Source organism: Bactrocera oleae, chromosome 2 (assembly GCF_042242935.1).
Source record: "Bactrocera oleae isolate idBacOlea1 chromosome 2, idBacOlea1, whole genome shotgun sequence".
NCBI classification, from domain to species: domain Eukaryota; kingdom Metazoa; phylum Arthropoda; class Insecta; order Diptera; family Tephritidae; genus Bactrocera; species Bactrocera oleae.
The window spans coordinates 71,541,874-71,563,387 of NC_091536.1; the positions used below are offsets into that span (position 1 = coordinate 71,541,874).

General features: G+C 35.3%; 1 protein-coding gene across 4 annotated transcripts in view; it reads right to left on the reverse strand.

Moving 5' to 3' along the window:
* Positions 1-9,461: 9,461 nt before the first annotated feature.
* Positions 9,462-21,514, reverse strand: part of LOC106626475 (thyrotropin-releasing hormone receptor) — a 38,853-nt gene continuing 26,800 nt past the window's right edge. For 3 of the 4 annotated variants that reach the window (XM_070105610.1, XM_070105611.1, XM_070105609.1), the window contains exons 3-9: positions 16,456-17,021; positions 15,659-15,824; positions 15,015-15,147; positions 14,644-14,842; positions 12,357-12,571; positions 10,543-11,987; positions 9,462-10,078 (exon numbers count right to left, since the gene is read on the reverse strand). In XM_070105610.1, coding sequence (XP_069961711.1) covers positions 10,890-11,987; positions 12,357-12,571; positions 14,644-14,842; positions 15,015-15,147; positions 15,659-15,824; positions 16,456-16,897 — 2,253 coding nt within the window. In that variant the 5' untranslated portion in view covers positions 16,898-17,021 and the 3' untranslated portion in view covers positions 9,462-10,078; positions 10,543-10,889. The remainder of the gene's footprint in view (positions 10,079-10,542; positions 11,988-12,356; positions 12,572-14,643; positions 14,843-15,014; positions 15,148-15,658; positions 15,825-16,455; positions 17,022-21,514) is intronic. The other variant, XM_070105612.1, reaches the window with a different exon arrangement.

The window sequence follows — 21,514 nt, forward strand, 5'->3', positions numbered from 1 at the left end:
TAAGTGCTCAGCATCTGTCGCTATAATAAATCAAGTGCAAAAGTTTCAAAGAAGCACACATTCGTGATAAAATAGTCGACTTGCTACTGAAAATACCATCACGTTTAAGCCACATCCTGTCACAATGATTAATGCCACATCCTGTAATCAATGATCGTAATTTGTATATATGTATGTTTGTATATAAACAGTGGCAATCGATTAAAAATATTATTGAATTCCACAAAAATTTATTTTCATTGTTTGAGCCATCTGAAACAATCTTGAAATATGTTTACCTCGAGAGTATAATGAGAGCGTAATGAACTGGTTACGCCTTTTAGTATCAAGCGCTGCTCAATGTTGTAATTTATTTAACAAATCTGTCGAACATTAATCACCGAAACGTTTTCATATTTGTGTCACATAATGACATCACAAGAACAAGTGCGAGCCATCATCGAATGGTGTGCTTAAATGTTTTCGCCTGTTAGCGTGTTCTATTTTTCCTCGGTTTTAATAATACTTCTTGGGAAGTGACAAAACTCTACATATTTATATCTAAATACACAGCAAACAGATTGAGTAATGCAAAACTTAATTAACTAAAAACGCTCAACAAGCGAACGAGAGTAGCGCATTTGCCATTCAACAGCTTTGGCTTTAAAGCGCACTGAAGAAAAGTAATGAACGTTCACACAAATTATGTGTCTAATCAAACATTTTTGTCGCATCCACAACTGAAGGAGTGGGCAACATGTCATTGTCACAGCGCGTTGGTCATGGATTGGCTGATATAAACGCCTCTGGGTTAGCTGCTTTTTGTTTTGCCGCTTTTAGTTCCAATGCTTTAGACGATGAGTTATGGAATGTACGAAAACGCCATCATTGTGGTGAAAAGATCCATTATCGGCATTTCGTGGCCATCATTTATCATACAGCATCGGCCTGCTTTTGGCTGTCATTATTGCCTGCCTCTTGATGACGGTTGTTAAGACTGGTGCTTCTGTTCTGTGCATGTAATTGGTTTTGTATGGTTGCTGCCCAATTTTCAAATCTCTTCTACACACGATTATTACTCAGTCACACACAGTTAAATGATGGATCATATTTCTACGATGGATGCAAATCAACTCACTGCAGAGTGTTCGCATGCCACACAAGTGGAAGGAAATATTTTAGAGCTACAACGCCAATCTTTTAGATCACGTGTATTTGTTAATAGAGATGAGGCGCACTAAAAAGCCACTTAGATGGGCAAAGGTAATAATAAATTGGATTTATCCTTTATGAGAACATATGAAAATAAAGAGTTGTATGAAAGGTGGTTATGGGCGTATAAGTAACTTTGTTGCATAAAAAAGCAAGCTGAAACTCTATTAACACATAATTGACTAAGTTGAAGTATATAATATGTTCTACTATAAAAACTCTAATCTAAAGTAAAGAAAATAGCTTTTACTCACATATTTCAAATATATACACACAAGTGCATATGTGTAATCGTATATTTGATTTCGGTACATTCAAAAATACTTGTATTATTATTTCTCGCAAATTAATACAAACTTTTATTAAAATAATTTGAAAAGTTAAACATTATTAAAATTGTTTGAGAGTTTGGCAAATGTTGGGAATGCCTGGGCATATATTATATCTAAGAGCGTTTTTAATGCATTAACTTTTCATAGAAGTCAAAAGCAAAGCTCCCACTACTCATTGTATTTTAATAGTTGGATTGACGGTAGTGATTTTCATATCAAACTAACTTTAAAACAACTTAATTCTAGCGGTAAATTGAATGCTTTGTACAAAATTTTAATAGCTGATTGCTCATTTAGTAAAATAAAATAAACCTCAACAATATGGTAATTCCAAACGCACACTACCACACAATTGGTACCCTTCTTGTGCATTCTGTGAAACTATGCCTGTAACAATTTCCATTGAAGAAACTTTTGTTGCCTTACCGCTACTATAATTCACGGTGCATTTTATATGTGATGGTGTTTTAATTTTCTTAAATCTGGTATGCAACATGTTCATATGTAAATCTATGTGTGAATTTATGGAAGTAAAACAAACTTTAGCCATATGTACATATACATATGTACACACACAAACGACGTGTCAGTAGCTGGTCTTGTCAGTTGGGCTACTAGTCTTTGCTTCCTTTCAACACAATTACTTATACGCACGTAATTAGCTAAACATGCTAAAGCCAGAAAGCTAAATTGATTGTAGTAACTTGAGTCTACAGACAAGTCAGTTTCTTCAACGAGTTAACAGGTTTCGACATAAAACTGTGCTTATATTGACATATTCTTAATATTATATTATATTAGTTCTGTATAAGTAGTGTGGTCACGAAGTTCCGCCACGCTTGGATCTTCATTGACAATGAGTGATTAACTTTAAACTCGTAAGCTGATAAATTGGCCATCAGTCTATACTAGAATCAAATTTTAAGACCACTAAGCTTATATTTTGGAAAGGAAAGTTGGACTGAGAACACGAAAGGGCCGCTTAACAACGTAATTGCTGTTCAAATATACATCAGTCGAATCAACACCTCAGACGAGACTTCGATTTTGGAAAATTATATCAAAAATATTTGCCAAGAAATACTTTATAAAAAAGTTATAAAAATCGATAATAAATTAATTTAAATCAATAAATATGTAACTAGTATTATATTATTGCGTTTTGTTAATCTTAATTATGATTAAAACGTCGCCAAATGCTTTTGCAAAATCAAAATTGCACTCTCTTAGACAATCTACCACATATCTAAAAGTGAGTCACCGACTTCGTTTTCTATTGTTTTCTCGTATTTCCACAAAATTCTGTTATTTTACAAGATTTTAAATTGTTGATTTTGCAATTTCTTCTTCACCATTAACTGAACTAGAGTTTGTGAGCACTGAAGTAATGTGATTGGTACTGACGTTGGCATGCTTTCATTACCAAACTTCATATTAAATCGTTTCGCATCGTGATATGTTCGTTTTCACTGGAACCAACAAGCTGCAGTTTTTGCTCTATGCGCTGTACTGCTCTGTTTCTCATAAGAACTTCTGTCACCTCTGAACTGTGATTTCATTCCGTACAATAAGACGCTCAAGGTTAATTTTTATCGCAGAATTCAATTTGCTTATATTATTGGTGTGGTAAATAGAAATCCATTATTTTTGCATGAAATTGCATGAAGGCTTTAATTACCAAAAATTGTCTTGTTACTTGTTGCCATTTTAAAGCCTTCAGACGGTCTAATTGTGGACAGTACAGTTCCGAGTTAAGAGTTTTGCCGTATGGGAGCAGCTCATAATAGATAATTCCCTGCCAATCCCACCAAACACACAGCAAAACCTTCGTGGCCGTCAATCCTGGCTTGGTCACCGTTTCCGCCGGCTCGTCGCGTTTCGAACACGACCGTTTTCGCTTAACGTTGTCGTTAGTGATCCACTTTTCATCGCCAGTCACCAACCACTTCGGAAATGGGTCGATTTTGTTGCGATTCAGCAGCAATTCGCAGATGGAAATTCGGTAAATAAGGTTTTTTTGCGTTAACTTGTGTGGCACTCATACATCGAATTTCTTTTTGACCCAGCCTTATTCAAATGGTTCCAAACGGTTTTTTGTGCAATTTTTATTAGTTCCTGGGCAATCAAAACAGTGCTTACCTGACGTTCGGACTCGACAATGTCTATCATTTTATTGACAAATTGTCTAAGTCGAACCAAAACTATTCAAGCCAATAGGTACCGAATATGTGGACCCGTGGGGCCCCGTGGACCAGTGCCTATAGTAGATATATAATTGAAATACATATAATAAAATAAATAAATGAAACTCTCGATAATAGTATGTTTTTGTGTCAAAGATGGGTTGAATCGGAACAATACTTCCTTTAATGTAAAATTCTGCCACCTGAAGTAATTTCCCGGGCTTTAATCTTTGCAAGTTGCGAGAGTATAAAATGTTCGGTTTCACCCGAACTTAGAACTTCCTCACTTGTTATATTACTTATTTTCGTTTTAGCTGCCATACTAAAGGGTAATTTTCTCTAAATGTAGTTGATGTTTGTACTAGTAAATTGTTTTGATATTACAAGCAAACCTCACGTGTCAATTTTGTTAACCAGCGGTATTATTGAAAATATTTATAAATTAATGAAAAACAAATAATTCAAAAATAGTGTTGTTCAATCGCATCCTTCGTAAAGAGAATTCATGGCAAATTTTTAGCTTTGCGCAATGGTTATAACAAAGACGTGAAACAGTCATGGCACATGCTCAGAGTAGTGGAGGGGTGAGAAGGCAATCAAACTCTTATTTGCAAAGGTCATGACATATTTGACCTTCGTTACTTTCTAACTCGATGTAACTTTTTTATCTTTAGACAAACATTGCGTTTATAGTTTTACCCCCCAACTTTTTCATTATTGGTGCGCCATAAAGAAGTATGCCTGCTTATAGTTGTAAGTAATAAAATCTTATACATTTGTGTATATGTATATACTCATATCCTTTTAATGTTTATGAAATGATATATTGACATTAAATTTTGCTTGCTTAGTACATACTTGTATGTCAAGACAATGTGGGAAAAGTAATTTTCTGAGTTTTGTTTGGCAATTCATTATGAATAGACTTACGCCTGAACAACGCTTGCAATAGTTCTTTCGAAAATAATGGTTCTGTGCGGAATACGTATCGCGCACTACGTTTATTTTATCGTCGAGCTCACTTCTTGTTGAATGGCTACGTCAACAAAAAAAATTGCCGCATTTGGAGTGAACCTAATCCTCAAGTGTATGTCGAAACACCGTTACATCTAGAAAAACTGATTGTTTGGTGCGATTTATGGGCTGGTGGAATCATTGGTTCGTACTTCTTCAAAAACAATGATGGCTAGAACGTTACAGTCAATGGTGATCGGTATAGAGCCATGATTAACCATGATGTCCAGAAGCTGTGGTTCCAACAAGACGGCACATCCGAGCCAGCCGTGGCGGTCATATGCCAGAAATCATATTTAAAATATAATGCCGCAAGATTATCTTTCGGATAAATAAAATTCATGTCAATCGAATAATCTATTGTTGTTTTATTGCAATTTCAAGTTCTATACCCCCGGTGATTGACGTATGAGAGTTCTTGCAGAATATTGTAAAATATTTTATAGGCTATATTTAGCAGTGTGATTGGTCTATAAATTTTGCATTGAAATTTGCCCCCTTTTTTGAACAATGGGCATATTATTCCGATTTCAAATTGTTGTGGCATGTTTTCTAGTTGCCACGCCTGTTGAACCACCTTAAACATATGGCGGAGGGCAACATGGTCCAATTGCTTATACAGCTCTTCGGGTATCTCATCTGTTCCAGGAGCTTTATTTTTCATCAAGCGCGTTATGGCCTCTTCTAGTTCTCTGAACTCCAATGCTTCTAGTGTCGGTTCACTGACTACCTGTGGCACCTGCCTTTGTAGATTTTTAATTGAACTGCTTCCGCTAAGAAGTTGGTCGAAATGCTTTACCCATCTGTCAAGGATGGCTTGTGTTTTAGTTAGCATTTTACCTTGTGTGTCCTTGCAGTATATCTTTTTGGGGTTAAAGTCCGCTCGATCGCTGTTAATGATTTTGTTAAATTGACGAGAGTTGCTTAAAATATAATTTGCTTGTATAATTTCGATCAATATTTTGGTGTTTTCTCTCTTTTTATGTCTGTGGATGCGTTTCTCAAGTTCTCTAGCTCTCTGTATAGTTCAGTCGATGCTCTTGTTTTTCGATTTAGCATAGTCTTGTATGCATCATTCTTTTTCAAGCTTGCCATTTTGCGTTCTTCATCGAACCATGTTTTTTGTTTCTTCGCCTGCATCATGCCTAGTACCTCGAAGGATGTTTCCCGAATAATCTTCATTTGTCTATATATTTATCGTATTCTTCGCGGCATATTTACTTCTGATTGAAAGCGAAATCGGGGCACGTACTTTCATGTCCACGAGAAAGTGGTCAGAGTCCATATTGACTCCACGAAAGGTCCTCACGTTCATAAGTGCCAACTTATACCGTCAATCGATTAGCACATGGTCTATTTGATTTTTGGTATCACCGTCTGACGATATCCATGTCAATTTGTGAATATTTTTTCTAACATTGTGCTCCCTATTACAAGATCCTTCGAGGCGACAAAATTCTTACCTTAACAGAGATTCAGAATGAGAGATGAGAGGCTTTATATCTAATCTAGACGTAGATCTGCCATACGCTGCACATCATCCTGTGTTAAGACACCTTGATATACATATACTTGTACGTATGTTTATATATTCACACATGCTTAAAGAAATCTCAGTTCTTATTCGCTTTGAAAACAAATTTATTCTTATTTTTATGCAAAATAAATATTCCACTTCAAAGAAAAGGGGGAATGCTGAAAATTGTCGAAATTCACTCGCAAGATTGGTTTGATGGTTTAGTGACTACCATCATTCCATACTAAATATGTACGGAAGCGTACCAAATAACTTTTTTTAAGCCGTGTCGGAAATTTGAAAGAATTGAGAGTTGCGAAAGTACTTTTCGGCTGCTTATTCACCTTTAAACTTACTAAAAGTATATTTTTTAGACAAATTATGTGATTTATTTATTAAATTTTGACCCTAATTCTAAAGGACAAAGACCTTGCTCTATAATTACTGAATAGATGCTTAGCATTGCCGTCATTGACTCCATCAGCCATATGGAATACACTCACATATTTTGACATTCTGAGCCCAGCTTACTCGCAGGTAATTTTATTTTCAAACCATGTATTGCATTCGTGAATCCGCACTTGTGCTCTGGCGGAAATTTATTTAGTTTTCTTTGTTTTTGCTCAAAGATAATACAAGCAAAGGCTTTACTGGTAGTACACTTAGCACGCAATATTGTTAGCTTGTTCAAATGTATTTAAATAGGTGCGTATTTGTGTGTCTGTGTGAAAGCGTGTAGGAATACATGTTGTTTTTCAAATGTTTTTCATCCATAAATTGTAAATTGTTTGCTTTACAAAACCTAACAGCTGCTAACAGTATAAAAACAAGAACATTTTGAACATGTGTTTGCTCGAGTGATGACTTTTTGGTGTCACACACCTGAAATCATGCAAATAAATATTTAAAGACTTATGACTTATGTGCATATATATTATATATTTATGTAACATATTTATGTCCCACTTTTATGCTCTAATGCTCTTTTGCGATGGTGTAACCAACATGGGAAGGTGAGGTTGCCAATTTGAGAAATTATTCAAGTAAGAAAGTCCACAAAATTTGCATGAAAAATTTCAATTAAAAACAAACAGGAAATGAAAAAGTGTTCTCATATTATTGATAAAAGGGTTTCAATTTCTAGTAACCAATTAAAATACGCTAAAATTAATATTTTCAAATACAATACTTGCATAAAGTCCTGCATACTTACATGAAAGTTGATTATGCCATTTCAAAAAAAAAAAGTAAAGGTGTAACGCTGTAAAACATGTTTTTAAGCAGGGAATATAGTTGTTTGGTTTCAGTGGTGCTTAAAAGATCCCGTTTTGGTAGCAATCATATTGACACAGTGACCTTATACATTACACGAAGAAGATCATTTCACTAAACGTTCAGAGTGAATGATATTCATTCACATAGCTTAATAAGACTGACGGCTTGTTCAGTATTTACCACTGATGTAATAAGTACAAAATGATTTAGCAATAGCAAACACATGTCTTGCATAAAAAAGCAATGCACAACATGGGAAAACAGCAATGGGCGACTTAATATGTACACCAAAATTTGAAAACACGCGAGCGATAAAAAAAAGTAGCACAAGCCTACAACGGCGGCAATAATAAATACTAACTTGGACGTGGTGATATCCTGCATCTGCTTACGAAAATTCATACAATCTTTTTATTGAAGGGACACAACGCTGACTGTTTTGGTCAACGAAAGCAGGCGGAGTATAAAACCATCAGAAAGGAAGGAAGAAAGCGACACAATGTAACGCAGCGACTAAACGCAATAACGGCGATGTTAATGGATATCGAGTTTCCTCTTTAGCATCAAGCAATTTTCTGTTTATTTATTTAATTATGATTATTTTGATTCTGCTGTTGTAGATTTGTTTGGCTTTTTATTAATATTCTGGCTTTCTTATTTCTTAGACGTAGCAACCTAAATTATCTGCTACGAATTAAGACCGCGAGGCAATGCATTGAGTTACAAACGCTCATAAAGCTAAAGGCGCTTAAGCATATCAATATTTACGATTGCTCCGAAATTCATTCACCGAAAACTATTTTTCTCTGTTAAATGTTTGATAGTATTTTTATTAGCATTATACATTTATCATAAATGTTAAGGAATTGAACATTGTTATATAACTGACGAAAAAGGTGTTTTTTAATAAATTTAAAGGTATATATGTGTACAAAAAAAAAACACTAGACATAAAAACGCCAACTTTATCTAACTCTAAGACCAAACTTTTCGCAATTATTTCGCTATGGATCACAGCCAACAACAAGTTGATTAACTTAATGGGGTATTCTGGTTTGAAATTTTAAAAATATCGATATTTTTTTTTGCATATTATTTTCGTATAACCCTTTAAAATTATGTCCTTTTTGTGAAATTTCAATTATTTTCAGAGTTACAGCTCATTTTTTACGCGCCGACCAAATCGACTGGCAGGTCGGCGCAAGCTATAAAGTCGTTTTTCTTTGAACTACTTTTATAAACACAGTGTGCATGATATCTCAAGTTCTACTCAATCGATTTATTTGAAATTCTACAGAGCTACTTTATACATTATATTTTTTTATTTTTGTGTTTTTAAAAAATTACAAATGTTTAAGGATCACACAACATTTTCGATTTCGGGTTACTGGGAGTCCTGATATCTTGCACACCAGAACAAGCCATTTTTTCATCAGCCCATACTTTGCCGGCCTGGCATTTTTTGATATTTTTTGTATTTTAATATTACAATTTATTTATTTTTATTTAAATATCAATTCAATTTAAATATCAATAAAAATAATATAAAGAAAAGTATGGTAAAAATATTTTTTTTGTATCGGTTTTTATAATTTTGTAATTTCATACAATTCTATCGACATAGCTTTATAAAATAGAAAGTGCTTGCAGTCTAAAAAACCAAAAGTTTCAAACTTCTTTTAAAGTATATTATTTCCTGAGTATCAGTCTTGATGATTTACGGTGTTAATAAAATCAACAGCAGTAAAATTGTTTTTCAGATAGATCGTACGAATAAGCAAATTATCGAAATCTTTTAACATATAGGTACAATGCTTCCTTTACTAATCTGCAGAAGATCACAATAAAAGAATATAATTTCCAACTCGTACTTCATAGTTTTAGCTATGATAATCCAATAATAGAGCAGCAAAAATCAAATGCAATAGTTAGTATTTAAACAATTTGGCATTTATTTTTATCACAAGATTTATTTAAGAACAATAAAAATAAAACTTATAAGCTGAATAGATTTATTAAACGGTTATATAATTAGTTCCAGTATAGAAATGTTGTCTAGACCCTATAGGTACTGCAAAATATGAAGTATATAAACGTTGTCCGAATGCATTAAATATACAATAGAAATCAACCATTTTATTAAGATGGCACCTGAATACAACGCTAAAAACCAGAAAGCTAATACAATCTAATACAAAAATTATGCTTCATTATTAATTTTAACAAGTTATATTTTGTTCTTTGTATAATAAAATCTATAACCAAATCGCATTTTCAAAAATATTTCTTTATTAAAAATTCAATATTTTATTTATCTACAGTATTTCTTTCAGAAGACATTTTTGTTTTTCAAACTTTCAGACCCTATTCTACAAGATTTACTAACATTCACAGTTGGCTCTGTTTATCATTGAAGGTACACATTATCAATAAAATCCCGAAATTATGTATCAATATTGGTGTGCTCTTACGTTTACGTCGTTTTATATGCGCAAGTGAATCCATACTCACGCCGGTCAAAACCGACGTCGAAGCGACTTAGCGGCACTAGATTATGCTCATTCAAACTGCAAGCGAATAAATGGGGAAGAAAAAAGAGAATTGTTATATTGATTAATAAAGTATATAATCACTGCGCGAAATTAAATTTTTTCCACAGTAAAAAAAACCTCTGACACGTCAACTTCAAATATGTTGTAAACAAAGAATTAATTGACAGAATGACTTGTAGCTTTATAGAACCAACTTGAAAAAAAAAATTTGGAGCAAGTAGTGCTATTTCTTTGTGAAAATATACACTTTTCAACCAACCTGTAACCCAATTGTAACATTCACAAATCCAACCAAAGTTTTCTAATTTGTTCAGTTCTTCTGAGTTCAGTGGCCTAACACACTGATAAGACAGATTGGTTAGATGATTTAAAGCACACACATTTTTCACTTCCACGACTGGGCGGACGGCGAGGAGTGGAGTCTGAGGCTGATTATATTTAAATACGTAATTATGATACAGATTCTGGGGAAAACTTACTTCTTTGTTTTTCTCAATTTGACGTGGATTTCTTTGCTTCTTTGGGTCTGATCTACGGCATAGTAAACGGAGCATAGAACACACCTAATATCCGAAGCCGGCTAAATATCATTTCCACATTTTACTGAGCTTTCCAACAATCACAAATACTGCCCAATCGTTTCATCATGTACGCAGCAAATTTTGAATTTGAGTATGACCGACGTCGGAGATGATATACTTCGCATAAGTGGCATCTGCGTTGTCGGTGTATCGGTTGAACATGTATGAGTTGCAGCGTAACGGTGCTGACCCGACCTATTACTACTAGCATCCGCATTCGCCACACTACAAGCACTAACATTTCCTCAATTCAGCTCTCTTTTACGAGCACGCCAATGAAAAATGCCGCTGAGTGTGCCAAAGGTTCTATGTACGTAGGTACGACCGCCGTTCATATTTCGTGTTTGCTTTTTCTTATCGTTTACGTAGGTCGTAAACGGTGAGCCAGGCACGTTAGGCAAATTAGCGGCGCTGGGAATTAGTTCAGTGCGCGGCACCGACTTGGCCAACAATGTGTCCTGGTCATGTCGACTAATTACTCGTGAAAGTTTGAGACGTGTACGTGCCGGTCTATGCACGTCGAATTCCGTTATGAAGGTTACCGGTTGTGTGGTCGCCGGTAGTTGAGCGCCAGGCAATCTTGCCATTGTCAGATTATTCGGTGTATCGCGTTTAGGCAGTTCGGGATCAAGTTCCGCCATAGAAAAGGAATCGCCCAGTTTGTATTGATCAGCGCCGCTATTCCACTCTTGTGAGTTAATCGACATGCGATCATCGCATAGAGGGCGCGCATTATGCGCTACATGCGCCATACTATTGCTAATGACGGAGCGTCGCAAGTTATCACTCCGTTTGCAATTTATGGCTGAAGACTGCGGATTACCGAGACAAAAGTTTTGCGCAGTGTCCAACTCCATGTCGAGTAGAATATTGCTATCTGTCCCATTAGACCGTTGTGATAATTGAGATTGCAGCATGTGTTGGTGTTGCTTCTGCTGTTGTTGTTGTTTGGCTCCGCTTGCTGCAGTCATACCATTTACTTGATTTGCGACGATTTCATCCCGCTGCGACAGTGTTGTTGTCAGCGGGAATTGCGAGCCGATGGAGGTGTAATGGTAACGATGTGAAGAAGTGCGACTAACGCTGTTGCCACCCATTCCACCGCTGCTCTCGATTATTGTCGTCGTGGTTGTTGTTCGGATACTGTCCTGCAGAGAGAGATGATGTCTTTGGTCACGACAATGTAATTGCATAACTTGGTAAGAGTGGTTGTGATCGAGAGCATTGTTATTCACCGTTCTATGTAGACGCATGGAACCGTTCTGTCGCAGCTGTACGGCGCTGTAGTTGTAGCTTTGACTCTGAGAGCGGCCGGGGAATCCAAATTGACGTGCTAAAGTTACCTTCGAAGAATAAAGGAAATTTAATAATTCAAAAAGTTACAAAATGAGAACCTTCGATCAATTTTTGAATAAAATGTTTCTTAATTGGAGAGCACTTGGGTTGCGATGCTGAGGTATGAGTTATCGGGATTTAGTGTGCTGGTGAAATGAATGGGATGAGGATATGAATAGGCGTGGATTGATATTTGATGTGATGAGATGAGATGAGATTATTTGAAATGTGGAAAGAATGGAAATCAAGTCAGTAATACGATCAATACGAAAAAAGATGAAATTTCTAAAGTAATATATAGTAGTATCACCTATGCCTAAAGTGAGATGGCATTTAATATTCACATATTCGTGCATACTCCGTTCAACTTAGCTCACCTTAAAAGCATCACGAAATTTGTGACTCATGATGTTGTACAGCAACGGATTAATGCAGGTCGATAGGTAATACAGCACACCGGATGTGAGGTCGACAGCTTCGAAGACATCCCTGAACAGTTGCGATTCAATGTTTGCGCTGCTGCCATACACAGCCATCAAGCGTTGTGCGTGGAAGGGCGCCCAGCAGAGGAAGAAAGCCACTGCGACGGCAACTGTTGTACGCGGTAATGATGAAAACATTTGTAATGAACGAGGTAGAGAAGACGAGAAATTACAAAAAAAAAACACAAAACACAATATGGAAGAAGACAAATAAAAAGAAAAGCATTAGAACGAGCAAGCATACAATTTTTTAAATGGTGATGTAAAAGTTACAATTGGGAAATCAAAGCATGAAATGAAAAGGTTTATTTGAAATGGTGCTTGCGGTGTAATATATCAAAAATTTTTTAATTCTAACTCAAACCCAAGTATTTCTAGATGTAAAGCGGAGTAGACTGCGAAAAAGAGATAAGAACAGCAAAGAGTCCCTAACAGTGAAAAAACAGTTGTCGTTAAGAGATTGCGGTAATTTCGGTATTGGTAGGTTTCATTGCTTCCATTTGTCAGCTAAATCGCACAACCGGTAAATCGTCCTTATTTTGACCTTCTAACATATTGTACAATCTTTATTTAAAGATTAAACGTAAACTGTATATTGTGCACTATAAGTTATTATATTCCACATTTTATGATTAGGCCGTATATCACATCCCGCCCCCAGTTCAGTTGTTAATTGGTGGATAGCACAGGTGTCTGCAATGGAGAACGTTTTGAAGCATACACTGCTGCTTTTAGGCTTTTCAAATAGGCTAAACAGGCTTGTCTGTTGATTTTGGCTTCGCGTACATAACGGCAAACACACATGACTACACGACACGTACAAAGAAAAGTGAAAACGCTTTCGAGTCGCTGTGGCTAGCAGTTGCGGCAGAGAACGCCTGCTGCTCAATATGACATTAATTGACTTGAGCAGGCGTGTTGTTTTTGACGCCTACACAAAATTCTATAAATATTTATTTAGAAATATTAACCCAGCACCAAGTGGAGGGTTAGTAAAGCGATGGCCTGGGCTAGAGGGATTTGTGATTATTATTTCCTTTTGCTATTATGGCCCAACTTTTGACAATGCTTTTGTTTACCTGGTTTACACCTTATTTGGTGGCGTAACAGGCGCTTATCAAAATCATACGAAAGAAGCAATTTGTAAATATTTGGAATATCTGTTGAATATTCAGCTTAAGTGCTAATAGGTGGAAATCCCTAAATTTATTTACTGCTATGATGTTTTCTATTAAAAGTCGTAGACATAATGGTATGATGAATAAATTAAACAAATTTTAGGCTCTACGCTTAGCGTGGTGAAGGTAAATCTACATTATGGAGACCATAAAAAATATTGATCTGCACTCACTTCCTGGGCTAAATTTAAATTATACAGTTATTGATTTCCCCACATTTTATTTATCAAACAAAGCTCTGACTTTTTGAATCCCTTAGAACTTCCATGTTTTCGAACATAGACGTCAAGAAGCGATGATATGAGTGGTTTTATCACACCAACAGTAGTGAGCTTCGTTGCGTTACTCTTTATAACACCATACTATTCTTAGTTTAGTTACTTAAGGTGGTAGTAGTCTGGTAACTTGGTTACAAAAAATCGACTTGTTTTCAAAAGCACTATATATTAAGAATACACTGTAAAAAGTTTAGGAGGAAAATCGAAATATTGACGAAGTTATTGCACCTATACGTGAACGTCTCGTAGCAGTACGCGCTGTTATTATTAAATTATTGTTAAAATTTTCTATCCAACCCATTTGGTTGGTAATTTGAATATGCTAGTGTACACATCAATAGCTCTCGCAAAGGAAGTAGGATCTCTTTCTTATCGCTCACTTTCCTTTTACAGCCCGATTACTACTTAAATTTTTTTTTTTTGCCGAAGTCAACCATTTTCACATTTTCCAACGAAATTGTATAATCCTTACTCCAACCAGAATTACAAGCTCACAGAATAATATTTTTGATTTTTCAAAAAAAAAAAAGACAAAAATAATTTTTTTGTACGCTATAAGATACTATTATTAATATATTACAAAATGAAACTGATTAAAATATTCCCAGGAAAGTATGTAAATGAATGCAATTTACCAGACTACTGCCTTATATAAATTTTTAAAATAATAAACATGAAATTATATGTCACCTACTACTTCATTCAGCGACAATATCAAATACTCACTCAACATTCTGATGACACGACTTTGAGCGCTGATACCACGATGTACATCAGGAGTACGTCTCGGCACTGCCTGTAGCAAGCGACTCCGTTTCAACTTTATACCAATCAGGACGTAAAGAACACAAATCGCCGTCATGGGACCGCCAAAGAAGATAAAACCCGACACGGCAAAAACATGCTCGACAAAGTGATTGCCAATCTGTAAACGAGTGGAGAAAGCACAAACAGATATGAATTTTTGAACTTACAATGGACGGCATAAAGAAATGCGAAAGGTAACGATAGTCGGCGCACTCGTAACAAAAAACTAAGTGACCTTTCAGTTAAAACTTATATAAATATTACAATCTACTACAACTCGTGGAACCTACCGTGCAGGAGGTGCCGCCCTGCTCGGAGACAACGGAGAATTGCATCGCCTGCGGCAGGGCGAGCAGCAGCGCCGTCACCCAAATGGCGAAAATGAACTTGATAGCGCGCGAAAGCTTCGACATGGTGTGCTGTCTGCAATTAGGCAATAAAGAAAGAGTGGCAGGGAAAACAGAGAGAGAGAGAGAGATAACAATTCACTAAGAGTGCAGAAGCAACTACTGCAACAAAATATAGTTCTACATAAACAATATAAAAATGTTTAAAACCCAAAGTATCTGTGTGTGTGCGCGTGTAAATGAAATTTGAAAATCGTTAAGGTGTAACATTGTGTGGTGAATCCTTAAAATTAACAAGCGTATCGTTGCAATTAATCGCAATTAAGTTGTCATTTGAAACTGTTGAATCCAAAAATAATCCTTGTCTTAAAAGTCAAGTACGCGATAAATAATAGCAGCAACACCTCTTATGCATTTTCATTTTCTGCTGCTTCTCTATTGTTGTCACTTTAACATAAAAATTAACTAAAAGACGCACCTTAGTTAATTTTACTAATTATAGATATATATTAAGGTAAATTATAAGTGTCAGCTGAAATTAAAATCGAAATAAAACCGTTAATCAATATTCTACCACTTGCACTCACCGAAATGGATGACAAATTGCTATGTAACGTTCAACGGTAAATGCTGTTATTGTCAACACAGTTGCATTGGTGGCTGTCTCCGCTAAAACACTGTCAAGTATGCAAATCGCATCGCCAAATGGGAAAGCATTCGGGTACCAGTAACTGTACACGTCTTGAGGTGCACCTGAAATAAGAAAAAGTTAATTAATAAGTTAATTTAAAGATATTGAAATCAATGAAATTAGAATTACTTTTATCATATTAATTTTGGTTTTAGAGTTCTTTTATCTCGGATATAAATTAGACCCTGATCCACACACTGGGTGGTAGACAATATTTAATATTTACTCGAACTGTAATTGAAAATATAGGCCTTTATAAAGTATCATTAACAAAACCATTCAATCATAAAATTTTCATTCATCTCTGAACCGTGCCGCAACAACAACAATCAAAACTCTTTAAGTTAGACGAGTCATAAACAGCAGCGACCCTAATTCTGCTATGTGTGCACGAAAGGCTTTACGAAGTAAGTATGCATACGCGTGTGTGTGTGTTTATTATATCTGTAGACATTTTTTCACATTTGCAGACTGTTGTGAAAGTTTAATTAGTCGATACTCTAGGCTCTAGAACTTTGCAAAACGGTCGGGTCAATAAACTTGTATAGCTTTAAAATTGATAATCGACAGGCTTATAGCAAGTCAGGTTTAACTGTGTATCTATTGCTTTGGTTCCGAATTACTGTTACTTAATTTGCATATAGCATTTGAAACCTGCCTAAAAGTTATGTAGGTGTAGCAAATGCAACTCACCTGACAACAGTAACATCAAATCCGACACAGCCAGGTTGAAAAGATAGAAATTTGTCGCGGTGTGCATAAATTTATTGCGCGAGATAACGATGCATGTGATGAGATTACCCAACACACCAGCCACGAAGATGATGACATAGAACACAGTGAGCGCAATCAACGCAGACATTGGTAGCTGCTGCTGCGGCAACTCCCAGGTTTGATTGAGCTGCGCAGTGTTAAGTAGATCTGTCAGGTTCTCCGTCGAGATATTCAGAGTCAGTGACATGTTTTGCTTGAATGCCTCACTTTGCAGCAGCTGTTGGAGTTCCACCACCGAAGACGAGTCAAAGGCAAAATGCGGCGAATTTGAGTAGTACGATTGACTTACGATAATATCATCATCGAGAAATAATACTTCGTCATATGTTGAGGCAGTTGCCAAAGTGCTGGCGGCAAACATAACCGATGTCAGTTGAGGCCGCAAAAGTGCGTGGCCATTTTTGTTTTTGTTTATTTTCAGGTGGTACAATCTCCTTAGCTAGTGATGGTGTGAAATTGAATTTTTAGTAGAGGTTTGACATTGGCTGTAAGATAAAAAAGCATGTTATATTTTTTAGGTTATATAGCATATATAATATATACATATGTGCTTGTATCGATAGTATGCTAAAATCGAATTTTTAACCTTTGTGATGTTGATTGGAACTCAAAGCCTCTGAGGCATATATTTGTTCAACAAACACACCCACTGGCTTATACTGTATGATGTGTGTATGTGTATTTATCACTGTACAAATGCTTTAAATATAGTCAGCTGGAAAAACCAATGTGTTAGCCTCGCGTCTAATCCTGAATCTTTTTTTATACTCTTGCAACATGTTGCTACAGAGTGTAATAGTTTTGTGCACTTAACGGTTGTTTGTATCACCTAAACCGAAACGAGTAAGATATGGAGTTATATATACTTGTATATATATAATAAACGGGATAACGAGACGAGTTGAATTCCGAGTGAGTGTCTGTCCGTCCGTCCGTCCGTGCAAGCTGTAACTTGAGTAAAAATTGAGATATCTTTATGAAACTTGGTAGACATGTTTCTTGGTACCGTAAGACGGTTGGTATTGCAGATGGGCGTAATCGGACCACTGCCACGCCCACAAAACGCCATTAATCAAAAACAAATAAATTGCCATACCTAAGCTCATCAACAAGATACAATACTCTTATTTGGTATACAGGATCACATTAGGGAAGGGCATCTGTAGTTAATTTTTTTTTTTTTAAGTGGGCGGCTCCGAAACTGCTAAAGCTATAATAACAAAATTCACTGGAAGCAAATGTTTTTAGCACCTCTACCTACAGTGTGAAAATAGGTGAAATCGGGTTACACCATGGCTTGCCTTAGCCCCTATATAACTGATATTCACGATTTTGAAACGTCCGGCTAACTTTACTTTACTGACATATATAAAGAATAGCTTGAAAATAAGTTCTCAAGTTTACCTGAGAAATGTTAAAAATAAATGCATTTTAGTATGATTTTTGCTAACGGGAAAATAAAGCATTGTAATAGAACTAAAGGAGGCTATGACCTACAAAATAAGTTAATATGTTATGATACCAAATTTGATTGTAATCCATTTACGATTTCGTCGAACAATGAAGTTAAACCTCTTCGCTACATTTTTTAATATGAAATTTAGCCAAGACCTGAAGCTTTTTAGCCAGCTTTGATCCTTGCAAGTAACAAGAGTATGAAATGCTCGGTTACGCTCGAACTTAACGCTTCTTTACTTGTTATTTTTATACATTTCACAACATTCCAAATGCGTGCGTGTCGTAAATTTAGCAGTATGATGGCAAAAGCAAAAGTTAAGTTTACAGAAGGAGTAAATTGCTTGAGAGAAACTCACACACTCACCACCGAATAAAGAGTAAATGCGAGCAAGTTAAATTGCTGTACGAAATCCGTTATATTGAGTTGAAAACTTTGCACTTTAAAAATACATACTCTTCTAAAAGCAGATGAAAAAGACAAAGTAAACTTTAAATTACAGGCTATGTTGAATGTTCTACAGAGAGCGAGCTAAGGTGTTACATCTATACTATATGAAATTTCAAGCTCTATACATACATATTGTATCAATAAGTGTAAGGGAGTACTGATTGCGAAATAAAATAATAAAAAATTTTAACATATAATATTATTTGAGACATGTTATCAATTTGAGAATCGTTTGCTTGAACTTTTCCCTTTAAGTCATTTTGGTAAAGAAAATTTAAATAGGTATTGTATTATTTCAATATGTGTAGATGCTTCAAAAAGTATGACACACACTCACCAAATTTATTATGCAATTTTTTTTGAAATATTCTATTAACGATCGCATATCAATATTAAATATTTTAAATAGAAATCGAAGCCGCTTCTCGTTGCTCTTCAGTCTAGCCCTTACTCTAACTCCTATTCTAATTCTAACTTTAATAAGAGTTGTTATTTTAACTTTAATTAATCTAATTGAAAGGAAATCTACACAGCAGGGAAATGTTGTTCCGATCAAGTGATATCTACTAGATCTCCTGATAGTAGATATGACCATAGAGCTTATGTTTTCTGGTTGCAAGTAGTTGTGATACTCGCCTTAGAAAAATCTCATAGTACCTTTATTCATGACTCTTCTTATACTTAAATTTTGATTAAATGTATAATATATATATTCTAAGCATTTCTACATTATTTCATGCTAATCTTAACTCTACCTATTGTTCGGAACTGTATGTTCTCGAGATGATTATGTCTTTATGTAAAATTGTTGAGCTCCAACATTTTGGTAACGGACACTGGTAAACTCGCCTCTTAAATTCATTCAAACTACATTGTATATCATGACATTTCTTCTATTGGTTATATACTGAATCGTATAGAAATTACTTCAACGTCGATAACAGGGTATATTATGTCCGATATATATATAAATATATATATGTATATATAATAGATGATTAGCTTGATGAGCTAAGTCGATTTGGCCAAGTCCATCTGTCTGTCCGATCTGAAATTGTGTACCCATCTTTTTCTTATTAGCTTTATTATTTGACGAGATATCTTCAAGAAATTTGGCATGCATTATTACCTAAGGCAACGGTGCAATCTCCGAAGAAATTGTTCAAATCGAATCACTATATCATATAGCTGCCACACAAACTGAACGATCGGAATCAAGCGCTTGTATGGAAAAACAAAAACTTTTGTATTTCTGAAGGGTAATGTTTCGCGGAATTTTCCACTTTCATGTTTATGTAGAAAATTTTACGAAGACGTAAAACGAAAAGGAAGTTGTAAAATGAATTTAATTGAAACCATACTTTGAGAAGGGAATCAGAGCGTCGCTACGTGCTTGTATTTCAAAATTTATTTGTGCTCATGAGCACATGTGAAAGGTATGTGTGGAGCTGATATGGAATACAAATACATACTTACTAACGCGAAAATTAATTAAGCTTTTCACATTTGGAATTAACAAAAATTTTCCATTGCCTTGTCACGGCTGATACCGCAAACATAACGGTATGTATAAAGTACATACATACATATATACTCGAATATACTCAAATTATAACTTACAACTTTTTTGACACGTTGTTTCCTCTGACAATTTACGATGTACTCTTTCTCTGTCTCATTTTCTCTTTCTTTATGAGAGTAGGAGTTTAATTCCATGGAAAGTTCCTGAATGATTTTCATTGGTGTCAGCAAGATGACGAAACTGTAAAATGTTCTTATTTTTAAAGCACTTATACGAGTACGTGTGTGTAGGTGCTCAGGTGTTTTGATTGTCTTATGAGCGAGCAAGCCAACGATTGGCTGTCATTCTCCTCATCCCGCTTGTTCGCCAACTCTTTTAGCTAAGCTCGTGTTTCTGCGTGACATGCCAAGTCTCAACAGTTAAGACTAATTGCAAACCTTTGCCACGGTGCGCTGCTTTGGCCTGACCTGGACTAGACAATTTCGTTTTATTGCTTAGCATTTTCAGGCTAACGGTATTTGAGTGTTTTGCTGGCACGACACATGAAATGCGCAAGGATTATCCGAGGCGCCAAATAATTTCATGGTAATAAAGGTAAAAACGTCTTTTGGCGCAGCATTCATCTATTTGCGTCGCCTTTATTTGTCCCCAGTTGAACTATTTAACTGATTTTCTTAATTCTATTAGATGACATAGCAGATTTATAAGTTTTGTTTGCTCTCGCTTTCCCGCTCTCTCTTTTAATATCATCATTAAAATAAATGAGTAGTCAGTGGGAATTTTGTTGAGTTTGACAAATTTTAGTTCCAAAACTTTCACAAACATTACAGATGAACGATAACAATTTATCTACTATTTTGCATAAACAAAAGTGTTACACTTAGCGGTGTATTTCACATCTAACGAACACCTTAAACAACTAATGCTGAAGTTTGTGAATTCTTTGCAAAGCTCTAAATTAAAACTATTTTAAGTTGAATCAAAATAAAGTGCCATAAATGAAAACTTTGCTTGATAGTATAAAGTAAATGGAATTATGTGACGTATACGTTTGTACGTGTTTGGTCTTTTACTCAAACTATCGCTTCTTTTCAGAAATATGTACTAATTTACATAATAGTATCAATAATACACGAAGGTAGAACATTTTCTCTCTTATATCCAGTGTACTCAATATAACAATATGTCTATACTTGTATGTTATATATAAAATATTTGCTACTTATTTTTAATTTATGTGCCAAAGCAAAGGTTTAAAGTAATCAATGGAACATTTCCTCTCATCCATATTTCACCCGTGTGAAATACATCTAAGTGCGAGTATGCTTGTTATCCCGTGCAATAATGTCCCATTTATGAGTACTTAAAATTATTTTTATGTTGTTATACATATTTACAATACTATTTGAATTAACTTTCATATGCGTATCCGTTTTTATACCCTGAACAAGGTATATTAAGTTTGCCATGAAAGAAACGTCAGAGACCTTATAAAATACCATATATACATTAGTGTGGAGTGAAAAATTTTTTTTTTGCTTAGCCTGAGG